The 14647-nt window shown below is 30.7% G+C and overlaps 2 protein-coding genes across 3 annotated transcripts; one reads left to right on the plus strand and one right to left on the minus strand.

Annotated features, from left to right (window-relative positions):
* Positions 1-4498: 4498 nt before the first annotated feature.
* Positions 4499-7332, plus strand: LOC106715243 (isochorismatase domain-containing protein 1). Of its 2 annotated transcripts, XM_014508483.2 has the most exons (5): positions 4499-4751; positions 5439-5645; positions 6129-6245; positions 6695-6857; positions 7151-7218. In XM_014508483.2, exons 1-4 carry the CDS (start codon positions 4620-4622, stop codon positions 6848-6850), a joined length of 612 nt encoding a protein of 203 aa, XP_014363969.1. In that variant the 5' UTR covers positions 4499-4619; the 3' UTR covers positions 6851-6857; positions 7151-7218. The 2 variants fall into 2 exon arrangements, with proteins under 2 accessions (XP_014363969.1, XP_014363970.2); XM_014508484.2 differs by lacking the exon at positions 6695-6857 and having other exon boundaries at positions 7151-7332.
* A 364-nt stretch (positions 7333-7696) lies between these two features.
* LOC106715197 (coatomer subunit zeta-1) lies at positions 7697-13974 on the minus strand. Its single transcript, XM_045682509.1, has 6 exons — positions 13811-13974; positions 13314-13459; positions 12903-13002; positions 12517-12650; positions 11958-12048; positions 7697-7901 (listed from the first exon to the last, which is right to left on the minus strand). Exons 1-6 carry the CDS (start codon positions 13841-13843, stop codon positions 7854-7856), a joined length of 552 nt encoding a protein of 183 aa, XP_045538465.1. The 5' UTR covers positions 13844-13974; the 3' UTR covers positions 7697-7853.
* Between the last annotated feature and the right edge of the window lie 673 nt (positions 13975-14647).

The following is a 14647-nucleotide window of genomic DNA, read 5'->3' on the forward strand; positions in this document are numbered from 1 at the left end:
TAATTAGTGATTTTGTTCACATCTTCATTTCTCGGCTACCTGACTCTTGAGTATGTTTATTTTGTTTTATTAAAGGCTCTTCATAATGGACTCTGGTAAGATGTTATTGTGTCGACAACTTATTGCAACCATATTCTTCGACACTTGAGTGCATTAAGGAAAATTGTTCTTTCATATGACTCAAAAATCAAAGCGATACACTGAATAGGGCATTGTAAATATATAATAAAGTGTTGCCATGGCATTGAGGAAAATCCTTTTTACGTTACAAGTTAAAAATATCAACGTCTGGATTTATAATGATAAATAAAAATGGTAAATGGTGTTCGTAGGAGTCAAACGCGGAAATTGCTGACTGGAAGACCTGCTAGAAATACAAAAATATTCTAGAAAGATTCTAAACATCTACTGTAACCATACCAGAAAATATACTTATTACATAACCAAAATTTGGAAGCATGAAAAGAAAGAGAGAAGTTGTAATATAGAGTGAGGTCAAATCAAGTCTTAATTTCTTTCTTTAAAAATATTGAGTTCTAATTTTAAAACGATCGCCTTCGATTAAAAGCTCTTTACCAATGTTCAGAGGTTCAGAAGTCTTTTAGATAGATAAAATAGAACAAAAGTAACAGCGAAATAAAAACTTCAAATCAAAGAGGAACTAAAGCAGTCATACATCATAATTTATTGTACAATGATTTATTCTGTACAATCCACTATGCAGCTAAAACAATCGCTCATTTATCAAAAGCAAACACCAAGACCGCACCGCGCAATAATATAGTTGATTTATTAAATATTAACTCCTTTCACACGCAATAAAAAACAAAAAAAGCTCGTAACGGAAGAGGCCGAGATTAATTACTTTTTAATTCGCCATTTCGGTTGCGTCATCGCTCTGAGTGACGGCACTTTACGCGGGAACGCCGCGCGGGCAAAGGTCCTTTTTTATTCAGCCTTCAGAGCTGTCATTAACTATGCTACCACCAAATCTTTACATGTTAAAAATAGAAGCACTAAAATTGAAGAACTACCCAAAATAGGATAAAATCAGCTATAAATTTAGGGAGATTTTTCGAATTCAGTATTTATTGCAACGTCAGATTCATTTGTATTAGCAAATACGACAATAAGTTTTTGCAACGGCTACATTAAGAATTGGGACAATTTTTAAGAAATAATCACCATTAAAAAGCTATAAAAAGGAAACGTAGCCATGCTTATATAAAACTATTAGATTATTGCACTTTACTTAAAATTATGTAGCTAAAGAAACTAAATGCAATGCAAAATGTTACTATCAAAAACAAAAATAGTGTGTCAAATTTATTTGGGCCGGTTGTAAATATTGAAACTAAAGCATCTGTCATATCTTATATTTTCTATGCTTCTGCATATTTTCTGTCTGATCTTATCACGTTACCATCGCCACTCCTGGGCCAAATAAGTTTGAAGGACTATGTAGAGCCCTAGCCTCGTTATTAGAAACGGAAGTCGTCAAGCATCAGATTGTGTTGATAATTTCTTTGTTTCCTACAATTATATTCCCTCAGACACGCCACATGAACTTAGAGACGGGTAATGGTGGCCACACATGTAATGATAAACTTGTGCTAATAAAAGATAACCCACTGGTTTGCCAAGTGTGAAAGTTATAAGTTTTTTTTTAGCAATATGACGTCTTTATTAATTCCACATACGGCATAGGAATGGAAAAAATTAGCCAGCGTTCTGATCTCTTAACGTATGTATACCAGATATTTGTAGTAATGTTCTGTCTAGTAATACTAAAGTTTTCACTAGGTATAGCAGGATCTCTGAAATTGACATTCACTTGTAAAAAAGATATTAATACAAATAAAAAACCTTTTATTTGTTATTCATTACAGAACAATTTCTTCTAATCAAATGTAGAACAATCTTACATTATAATTGAACAAGAAAATCCTATTAACTCTTAACAATAGACAATGGCGAGTTGTAAAAAATCGAATCATTTAATCGATTCTCGAATTCAAATTACGTTGTAGCGAAAAAACAATTATAGTATTAAAATAGATAATCGTTGATGCAACCATGCAATTTTATTACTGGAATTAAAATATAATAGAATAATAGATGACATTTCTCTTATGTCAGTTGTGCAAAAAATAGAAACATTAATACATTTTTCTTCAGAATGTAATCTGGAAATTACGATTATAAGTAAATAAAACCAACTAAAATTCTTACTACTTTTAACTATTAAAATATAAAGGTATAACGAAGTCTTAAAAATATACTAACTTCACTTCGATTCGGCGCCGTGGGCGGGGTCGAACTATAAAAGCGAAGTGTCAGTGGCGCCAAAGCTTTCCGCTTTGACTTTTTTACTTTTTTTTAGGGACGCCCCGCGGCAAAGGCGTTGGAGCGAGCGACTTGAAAGCCATGGATAATTTAATTAGTTAATCTGTGACATGCATTTTGGCGCGAACACAAAGTGGTTATCTTTGAAATTAACTAATATTTACAAGTAATTAATGTTATTAAGACTTGTTCATAGTCCTGTATTTTTATACAAGAATAATGAATATGTTATAAAAGAAGTGAACAGGTTTCATTTCTTTTCACTCCTAGATTGCAAATATTTGCGGTACTGGCTCTTGATTCTCTAACAAATTATTAGTTGTATACTAAGATCGAAACGCATAAGTAAAAGCAAGAGGGGAAATGACTTCTCCTAATCATTCTACCCTTAATTGTATGCCCTAACTTGTTCCTTAACCATTATTCATATCTCACAGAATTTCTAATATTCTATTTAAATGCTCAATGCTCGACCGATTGCACACTTGCTTTTACTAATTACTTCAACTAAGAAAAGTTGAACGTCGCGGATGTTTAAAAAAGGAAAAGCTATGGGCTGCCGCCTGCAATTAGAAGGGTCATCTGAAATACGTAAACTATCTAATAACTGTAATTATAAGGGGTTTATATTAAAAACAAAAAGTTGGCTCAAAGCACGCGCGGCGCCCGTGGCAACATGGTCTAAGTTGGATGGCGCCACCAGTACAAATTTGGCCTCAAATGGGATATAGTGACGCGTATCATTTGTTTAAAAATTTATTCAAACATTGTGTAGCAATAAAATGTTAAATATAAAATCAAGAAACTTTCTACCATAATAAAGCTTCAGACTTATTATGGTAGAAAGTTTAGCATTTATGAAAACTTTAAACATGAATGAAAAATATGGGACTAACCCCTTTTTAAATTACAAAAACAAAGATTTGTCTTAAGTCTCAATTAAGAGTGTTCGATATTACGAATAAAGTGAACATCTATAAAATAAATTAAATGTTATTTTATTTGCTTATTTTATTTAGTATCCTACGTTCAAGTTGTAGTCTTCGTTTAAACTGGCAAATACTAAGATGGTACGTACAGTTTTAAACAAGATTTTAAACATAGCTGATACTTTTTCTGTAAATTTATTGAAAATAGAAATGCATATTTAAAAAAGAAAGGACATCTTGGAAGTTGTCGGAAATAATTAAAAATAAAATTTTAAAACAACGTATTCTGAGTATAGACTAAATCGTCCAGACATATTATTACTGGCGTCGGGCACGCAATTTCTTTCTAAAAAACGTTGCACCAAATCTCTAATTTACCGAAAAAACTGTATCATTCAAGAACGACCCTTTTCTACTTTTTTTCTTGTTACCAGATTTCCTAACGCGTGACTTTTGACTGACTGTTTTGGCCCGAGGGCAATCTCCTATCCCAAACGCAACCGCAGAATTAAAAAAAATAAACAAAAGATGGCGCCCATCGCTGCGTTCGCGTGCTCACCTTTTCGGCGGGAAGGGCTTTAGAAAAAAAAACGTCGGACTGTTACCTGTGACGTCGGCTAGAAACAAAGTGGATAATAAGGAGAAATGGGACCGGAATTAGTAAGGTTTGTTTTTTGTATGCTGAAAATGTTTGTTTGAATTGATAAAAAATCCTATCGTTGCAAATTTTGCACAGACTTTATTGAACAACGTATGTACTATTCTTGGTAATATTTATTAAACTTATTCAATCGCCCCTAATAACCAGAACATATGTAACTTGTCAGAGTAATTATATTTTATTAAAAGCTAAATCTCTTAACTTGATTGATTTAATTAAGCGAAACTAAACAAATTGAATTACTTGCATTTTTATAGTTCAATGAAAGGTTTTTATACTTTTTTATAGATAACGCCTACGCTTTTGGTAACAGCAAAAATGCAACTAAAATCTTTTGCGTTTATCCTTCTGACGATTTTTTTTCTAGTCAATCGGAATATCTAAGGCACAAAAAAATTATTCGTGCGTAATTCATAGGGAAATTACAAAGTATTTGGACATATAATTTTTCGGACATCACTTTGGCATGATGAAATGGAAACCATATTATTATTTATAAAATGGCATTAAAAGTATATTATCTATACTTTGGAAACATTTGTCAACGTCAATGTCAGTAAAATTGTCAAAACAAACAAGTTCAGAAAATTTATCTTATCATATCGTAGATATGTTTTTAAGAATGTACTAGAAGAATATTTATTTTGGATTGTGTATTTACTTCAGATTATTGTCCTTACGTAATGGCTCGCAACATCCTTAAACTGGGAGCTCTGGAAGCTCAAAAAACTGCTTTCCTCCTATGTGACATTCAAGAAACCTTCAGGCCCCATATAAAACACTTCGGTGAAGTTGTTAAAGTGGCGAATAAAATGGTAAGTTAGGTTATTTATTCTTAAACAAAGATATTTCATTATGTATACCGATTCAAAGCCCCATTACTACGAAAAAAAAAATTATAATAAGTAAGAATTTCCAATTTTAGATACAGTTTTTCTAAGCGCTTTAGTCTTGTCCCTTGTAACATAATGCTATATCTTATAACCGTTATGTTAGTTGTTTCTTTCTCTTTTTTCCAGTAAATGTTGGTATGTTTTAAGTATTACTTTTTTATTTTGAATATTTAAGCTTATTTCTAATCGAGTGTCTCCCATTAGACAAATCTACCTACCGATAATACATACAGTTCATTCTTAGAAACCAACCATAGAACGAGTTAAAATTTAATGGATGTTTTTGGGATTGATTTATTTTGAAAAATCAAATAGTACCTACTATTTGATTTTGTAACTTACCCACCATATTCACATAATATTACACAACCATACTGTCAAGATCTAAGCTGTAAACCTCAATAAAGTAAACATTAGAATATAACTAAAGTTTAACAATGATAGTTGTAGGGTATAAGTTTGAACCCCTTAATTAGCACACATTTTGGATGTGGACAGGACATGGAATCACTTCAGCCAGCCCACCTCCAAAGCATTCCAAAATGCTATCATGTTGCTGATGATCTTGATAATTGGTTATATTACAATGTTTTTAATTCGTATTTCCAGGTGGCAGCAGCAAAAGTGTTCAAAATCCCCGTGTATGTTTCGGAGCAGTATCCCAAGGGGTTGGGTCATACCACAAAAGATATAAACATATCTGATGCTGCTTTAGTTTATGAGAAGACCAAGTTTTCTATGTTTACTCCAGAATTGCAGGAAAAGCTAAAAAAAGATGTGCCAAATTTGAGCTCAGTTATATTGTTTGGTATTGAAGTGAGTATTATTTTCTTGAATTTTATTATATAAATATTCCTTTATTTAACTTATTTATATGTAATATATATACAAAATTTAAACTTATAAAAAACAAACAATAATAATATAATTTATTTTAAACTAGCTTTTACCCGCGACTCCATCCGCGCGGAATAAAAAATAGAAAACGGGGTAAAAATTATCCTATGTCCGTTTCTTGTTCTAAGCTACCTGCCCACCAATTTTCAGTCAAATCGATTCAGCCGTTCTTGAGTTATAAATAGTGTAACTAACACTACTTTCTTTTATATTTTTAGATATAAATAGTGCTCCATCAGCTATGAAATTATCTTTATTGTTTGCATCAATATTTTTAATTTGTATGATAAATATAAATTGGAGTCTATTTAATACTTTTTATTAGCTAAAGCATTTTTTCGTTCTAAATTTTTTGTTACTATTTTGACCTTTTTTTTAAATCATGCATGATGTATGTTTCAGGCACATGTTTGCATCGAGCAGACAGTTATTGATCTTCTTAATGAGGATATAAATGTTCATGTTTTGGCAGATGGTGTATCTTCAAGGTCGTTAATGGATAGAGGATTGGCACTACAGGTAAATAAACAATATTCTAATTGTTAATACTTACATTTTCTGTGATTGTCCAGATTATAAAGAACTATCCATAGATTTTAAAGAAGTTTTGAATCTGGTTTGTCTTATAATTAATGCCAAGAAACATCTGAAGATTGTTTCCACGGAAACATTTTAATATTGTTATCTTTGAATAATGTCAAGATTTGGAAATATCTTTAGATTTATAGCTGCCGCCCTCGACTCCGTCTGCGCGGAATTAAAAAAATAACTTAATAAGTAGCCTATGTATTCTTCTAGACTATGATCTACATCTAGGCCAAATTTCATTGGGATCTGTTAAGCCGTTCTGGAGATATCTTCAAACAGCTATTCATCCATCCATCCAAACATTAGAAAAATTTCTCTGAGATATAGTTAAAAATGTGAAGGATTTGCTAAGTGACGTTACAAATATTTGATAATTACAGCGGATGCAAGCATTGGGTTGTTTTATAACAACATCTGAGAATGTCTTGTTCAAGTTGCTACGAGACAAGAACCATCCCGCTTTCAAAGATATATCCAAACTTAATAAAGTACCCACAGTTGATATTCTAGGTTATGATATCACATCTAAACTGTAGGAAAAAGGTAGTTTCTAATTTTTTTTTTTTGGTGGCCGTTTTGATATGTAGTTATGATTATGTTATATTTAATGATTGCTTTTGATTTCATTTTATTTATTTTTCTCATTGAATTTTATTTATTAATTATAGTATAAGAAAAATTTATGTTTAATAAATAATTTTATTGTTACTTTCTCGGATAATTTATTACTGAAAAAAAAAAAAAAAAAAAATTGGTTGAATTAGATTTTGTAATATTGCGTATTACATTATGGTATTTATGGTGACCCTTACTAATTCATGTGTTTTTTTTTTCAGCGTTTTCAATCCATAGGCTGCTTTGTGGGTACATCGGAAAATGTTTTGTTCAAACTATTACGAGACAAGAATAATCCCGCTTTTAAGGAAATATCAAAATTAAATTTAATACCGACTCCTGATGAATTTGGTATGAGTTCATAAAACACTTTTTGGGGGAAGGAAAGCGGCAAATAAAAAAACATGGTTTATGTAATGTATGAAAAATTTTATTAATATAATTTTAACTTCATCTTCTAATCAACTAAGGTGTTAATAAAATAATTTTATTTCTATTACTACCTGTCGCCCGCGACTCCGTCCGTGCGCAGTTTAAAAAAAACTTAATAGTTGGTATGAAAAATAGATATATATGTGAAATTTCATTAAAATCGGTTGAGCCGTTCAGAGTAGTATGGTAACGAACATACTGACAGAGGATTTTATATATAAGATTATATATTTTAAATGTTAAATAAAATCAATTAAATATCGTTTTTTTTATTAATTATCAATTTTCTACAGATTATCTACAAAAAGGATTATTTAATGAAATAAAACACAATGTAGCGTTAAATAATATATAATGGAATTTTGGAACTTATAAATATAAATGCTTAGTTACCACACACAGTCATTTAATGGTGACTTTAGTAGATTATAGAAAACTCTAGAACTCCATTAGTGACCAATTAATGTTTCTGAGTGGGACATTTAATTGTTTTCACTTCAATAGCGACCATTTAAGTTGTTCCTTAGCTGACTGCAGCACCTGTAATGAAGTAAGTTAAAATGTAGTTCATAGTTTGTATTACTAAGGTTCCGTTGTCTAAAAATCTGTATTAAGTAGAATTCAATTTAAAATAAAGATTGGGACAAATCAATTTTAATAGATTTATAACCTTTTTATTGCTGTAATAACACATACACACAGACTTATTAAAAATAGACATTAATTTAAACACTGAAACTTTACAAAATAAATCCATAGACAATAAATGACATAGTCATCTAATGATATGTGTAAATGTGGTATTCTTTTCCATGAATTCATCTGAACATTGGTGTTTATTTTCCCAAATATAGTAGTTACAGTAACTTTTGATACAAGTTCTTTTGCAATTTAAACTAAAGGATAAACTAATTAAAAATGAACTAATTAAATTTAAAAATAATAATATAATTAAATAATAATAAATTAAATGGTCGTTGATGAACTCCTTGGTGTTCCCGCTGCTCGTTTGCCCCCTTCTCTTATATAAAAACTCAAGGTATAAAAAATGTTTAATTTATTATTCTTCTGTAATTTTTTTATAATCTTTCATTTACTAAATTGCTCATATAAAATCATATGATTATTTACTGCGTTAAATTATAAATGTCAATAAAAGTGATTTATAACAAAAACATCATTCAATAGTTTTTGGTTCATTATATTTTAATATAAATAAATAACTTAAATACATTACGATGACTTACCTAAATCGATAAATATAAAAAAATACTATCATGTACAGTTCGTTTCAAATAACAATATGCATGAACTTGTATTTTTATTCTCAAAGCAGATATTCTTAAAGTATTTTTTATTAAATCTGAATAAATGAGTTCAAAAAATATTTGACATACTTGATTTTTCACACGCACATTTTTATTTGAAATAGTTTTGTTCATATATTTACTTACCATAGTAACTGTAATGAGATTATTTAAGACCATAAATTACTTTAAAATATTTTAATCGCCATACAATTGACTATAGACTTAGACATTTTAGACATTTTCGGGCTCCCTCTTATTAGAATAATTAATATAGAACAAGTAAAAAAATTCGAAATCCTTAAAATATGTTACCATCAATTTAGTTAAGCATTCAATTAGATTTATTGATAATCTGTGTCGTTAATAAGGAGTATAACTTTATCATGAAAAATTAACACAAAGAGACTGATAAAGTATCAGTAGTCCCATTTTAAGGAAGCCATTAAAAAAAAGTTAATTAAAGAAATAACTCCATTAAAAAAGTTCTATGAAAATATCATCAGAAATTATAATTAAAAAAATAAAAGGGGTGATTATTTTTACTAAAATTAAAAACTAATTAATAATTAACATTTAATCATAAAGAAAAAAATAAAACATATGAGGAAAATACAGCAATACATAACATAGAAACGCAGAATTTTTATTATTAAATACCTTTAATAATTGCTTATTATAAGGTCGGTTAGAATCTGAAAAACAGAATTAGTTCTACCAGTTTATTGCCGGAAAAAAAGGAAATAAAGTTAAACTAAAGTTATATCCCAAATGTTCAAGTTGCACTGAATGTTATTAACTTATAAATCCCAACTGTTGAATATTATCTGAAAGTTGGAATTAGATATGAAAACGTTAAAAGATGTCAAAGTAAAAAGAAAAAGTTATAAAAGAATAGAAAATGATATAAAAGATATTAGTATAGACAAGCTCGCCCAAAAACGACATCTATGGTGAGATTAATTATTTTGAGTGATATTAATTTTGAATCGTTAAACAACAAACAAAATGTTAGTATAAAACGAAAATAAAAAAAACATGAACAATGATTTGGAATGAATTGGTTTGTAAAAGAATTTTTAATGACACTAAAATGGTATATTACTAAAAAAAAAGAAAAAAAAGTAGCTAGATAAGACTATTGTAAAAATTAACATCTTATTATTATTTTATGTGTCTAAAGTCTACATATCCCGATTCAAACTTTATGGCTGTTCAGAATATTATTGTGTCGGGATTCAGGACGCAACAATCAACTCTCGCACTAATGGCTTCCACCCGGTATATCATTATCTCGTTGCAATTGAAAAGATATGATATGTACTGAGAAATAAAGACTCCAAAATCCAATGAATATTATTTTTTAAAAAACAGTACATGGTGCAGTCAGAGAAGAATAACTTCTAATAAGTTTAAACCGGATTGAAATTAAACTACATGGTGCTTTTAATATTCATAATGACGTACGAAGATAGACCAGAAGAAGAAAACATCGTGGAAATGGACAACGTCAACATTTGTGCGGGTGAGTGTAAGATGATAGAAGAAGAAAAATACGTGGACAATGTGTTAGCCATAGTTTCCAGACGAGTCGGAGACAACTGGACCAAATGAACAAATTACATCCTATGATACAGCTAACGATGGAGGAAGCAAATGATGAAACCTTTCACTGCTTGGATGTATTAGTGGTTCGAGTGGTAGCCTAGTGTATACGATGTTCAGGAAACTGACACATACTGATAAGTAGCTAAGGGCGGATCTTCACCATCCGTGGCACCTATCGTCCATGCCACGCAATCTCATTAATCGTGCACTTTGCATATGCGATCCTCAGTTCTCAGAATCGGAACTAACACATGTAAGAGTTAGAGTGCAAAGGTTACAAATGAAGACAAAGTTACAGAATAGCAAAATGTCTAGTAAAACACTGCCTCAGATTGTTTAGTAAGTCCCGGCAAAGTTACCGAACGAATATCCGAGGGGTAACAGATAAGATTAGATATTTATTACGACCTAAATATAGTATTTTCCGCCCCCTTTGCAGATAAGGAGAAGCTTACGTTCACTGAAAGATGGTACCCACCTTGAAATATAATGTTAAATCAATCAGTGAAACGTGGAAATATAATTTTGATTTTCATTAAATTAAACTATATGTACCACATGGGCTCGGAACTATAATAAAGCCGCCATGAAGTTTGAATCAGGATATACTCAAAGAGAACGTTTTTTGTCATTAATGATGAATTGCATAATTTGGTTAACAAAAATTGTTGCCGCTGTCAAAACGTTTCATTTAAAAAAAAAGTTGGCTCATTTATTTTTAATTCCTACTAATCCTACAATAAATAAATTCCATTCATTTCGTATTTTGCTATAAAAAATGAACCCAAGCTAAGAATTTCTCAAGTAAGTATGTCATAAAAATTTGAACATTCGTTGGAAAAAAACAAAACTTTCGATTTCTGAGTAACATTTTCATTTGGCACAAATCACCTAAAATTAATATTCCTCAAAAGTAAATGTAAACACATGTGTCTAAACTACATATAATAAAATAAAATAAACTAATACAATTTAAATGTAATAACGAACCACTAATGAAAGAACAAAGAAAACTGTGTGAAATTGACTAACAATGGGTTTCTGAGATCAAAATGTCTGTATAAAACATATCGCCATCCCTATCTTTAACAAAACAAAAAAAACCTTGAGAGGTGTGTTGGGACACCCGGATGGAACGAAGTTCCTTTCTATTAATTAGTGAAGGAACCAATGTTAATTCTATGAATAAAAAACTTAAGTCTTCACAAGAAGTACATTTTATTTCTATGAATTTTCGTTATATATTGTCACGTGGTTGCCATGGTGAAGTAGCGCTCATTCGTCGTTAACATACTTACTATAGCAAAAAGTGTCGTGACAACTTTTCGTAAGAATTTTTTCCGTCTAGCTCACTTTCACAACGAACAATAAGATTTAAACAGAGAATTTAGTCTCAGAAACCCATTGTTAATACTAAATACATGTTCATACTACATACAATGTATATAGTTGCAGTGTAGACAAAATAATAATGAATATATGTTAAGAGAGAAGCACCCTAATGCACTCTTTTCTAGTAATACTCTATTATTAACATAATAAAAAACAATCAATACATAAACGAGTCAACACAATACCAAAAAAAAAAAAAAAAACGAATACTACTTTCGTCGTGTTGACAAACCACAAACAAACAAGTTAGTCACCAGAAGAGCTTATTGAAATTGTCTATGATATGTACCTGGGCTACGGTCTGCTCGCCGAGTGGCACGTCTTCAGTACGTAGCGCCGCACGACCCACGATAGACGTCGGGTCCGAGTCCAAGATCACACTGGAATATACAAATATACATAAATTTACTAAAAATACTAGCTGTCGCCCGCGACTCCGTCCGCGCGCAGTTAAAAAAAAAAACTAAATGGGGGGGGGGGGGTTATGAAAAATAGATGTTGGCCGATTCTCATACCTACTGAATATGCTCACAAAATTTCATGAGAATCGGTCAAGCCATTTCGGAGGAGTTCAAGTTCGAACCCCGTGACACGAGAATTTTATATATAAGATAACAGAGTCTGTAAATGAAAAATATACAAAATAAACAATTTTTTTTATTAATTTTGATGCTGTTTTGACTAAAATACTGTGTTAAGCTGTTTTAAGATTTAGTATTTGTTTTATCTCAATTAATTTTTAAATTAAAACAGGTTAATTGAAAGAAGTCAAGTTGATAGGTGGACCAAAAATCTGTTTGATTATACTATAAAAATCTTGACATTCTAAAATGCATAGTTAAACATACCCTCCGTCACAGATCTCATCAAAGGCAAGCATGACAGAGTCTAAGTTCTCCATAATGACTCGCTTCTCAACATTCCTGCGTAGTAGAATGCTAACAGACTCGTACAATGCATTCAGCACTGATTGCAGGATCAACTAAAAATAATTATAGTGTCAATAATTGGGAATTTTCTAACATGATTTTAAATTTAATAGTTGGAAGAAATTCTTCGTTATTTTAGGCTTTTTATGCTTTTCATTTATATTTGGGAAGTATTTTGTTTTTCATTTATAAACAAAAATGGGAAAATTGTCCAATGAGAAACAGTTACATCTGTCCAGGGATCTCATAACATATGTAACTCTCTTCATTGTATGGGTTGAGACATTACTATTATGTATGAATACCTCATTCTCGTGTGAACTGCCCATAACATAGAAGAAGAGGTCCACATTACTTTTGTAGACACATGTCAAGCCGTCCAGCATGATGATCTCTGCATTGGCTCTGAAAACATTTAACATCGGCATCTTTATACAAACAGTCACAGCCACAATACAAATAGTAGTTATTAAAAATCTGTAGATGGGATATATAAAGAGAAACGTCATCTAATAGATGTCTCCAATGAGGGGCTCAGGCCTTAGCTAGCGGAGACTAGGCCTTAATCAACCAAGCTGGCCCAGCGTTGATGGTTGAATACACAAATATATATATTTGAATTTGTTCTCTATCACATGCAGGTTGGGTCACAATGTTTTCTTTTACTGTAAGAATGTTGGAATGGGATATATAATAAATACCTCCTTTAACTTTACCTGTGAGTCTTGTTGAATAAATTCTTTTCAAAAGCTTTCTGTTCTTTTGTAGTTGTAAGTATATTTTTATCATAATACTTAGCCAAGATTCTGTTGCCTTCATTATCCAGGATGCACATGCCTTTTACTATGTATAATGTTGGCTCCTGGAATGGAAATAATATCATTAAATATATACCAAACAACAACTAAAATTTGGTACATCAAGATTTTATATTTGTAAGTACAAGAAGTTATACTCTTCTGTGCACTTTAACTACTAAACGAATTTTAATTTCCATGTTTCTTAAATCATTAATTTGTGGAAAATCAATACAAAATCTCTCATATTTTTATCGGTAATATTTATTGTAGCGAATTGTTCCGTATGAATAATTTCAGGGAAATATTAAAAGAAAATTGATATTCATGAATTTTAGAAAATCGACAAACACGTCATTGTTACATATAGGTTAGTGTTTCAATTTGGTAAATTAAAAATATTTTAATTTACTCACAAATAAAGAGCCTTCCATTGTAGTGTGAACCATTTTTTAATATTTATTATAATTTCACCAACAAAATTACAGTAAAATTGGTTTACTTAACGTAATTTTCGTGTTTATTTATTTTGACGTTTTTGAGATGAGTTTGAAATTGAAAGAATTTCGTGACGTGACAGAACCAGTATTGCCAAGTTATAGCTACAATAACTAATTGTTTTAAACTGGATGGTAACATTGTTCAAAAAATTTGGATGGATTTTTTTCTTTTAATAATTTTTAGAATTATGATTTCATATTTTATTGAAGTTACTCATTATAAGTTTTTATATAAATACTGTATCGTATGTAACGTTCGTCAATCTTCCAAAGAAAGCAAATGCAAGGAGAAGCGAGGACTTAGAATAAGAAGTCTCATGAGCCACGTTCTAAAGTTATTCCTTAGTATTATATATGAACGGAAAAGAACCAAGTGCGACGAACAACTTGAAGTTAGTAAGTTTGGTTTTTGAGCAAACATAGGTACCAGAGAGGCCTCTTCGCAATACAGGTTCTAGTACAGAAGTGCAGAGACATGCAACAAAATGTTTTTCTATGTTTCATCGATTACGAAAAAGCTTGATTTTTTTTGTGAGTTAATTAAGTTTTGTTAAAATGTTTATAAGTTTGAGTTAAATACAACAACAACAACATAACTCACGCCCGTAACTCAGAGCGGTAGGCAGAGGTCCTGACGCGCCTCTCTTGCTTCTTCTACATTCATACGTAACTTGTAAGTCTTGTAATTCCAACATATCAGTCTAAATGTCAAAGTTACAGCTGGCTCCTATCCAAATTCACTTACATTAATCA

The sequence above is a fragment of the Papilio machaon genome, chromosome 19 (assembly GCF_912999745.1).
Source record: "Papilio machaon chromosome 19, ilPapMach1.1, whole genome shotgun sequence".
Lineage (NCBI taxonomy): Eukaryota > Metazoa > Arthropoda > Insecta > Lepidoptera > Papilionidae > Papilio > Papilio machaon.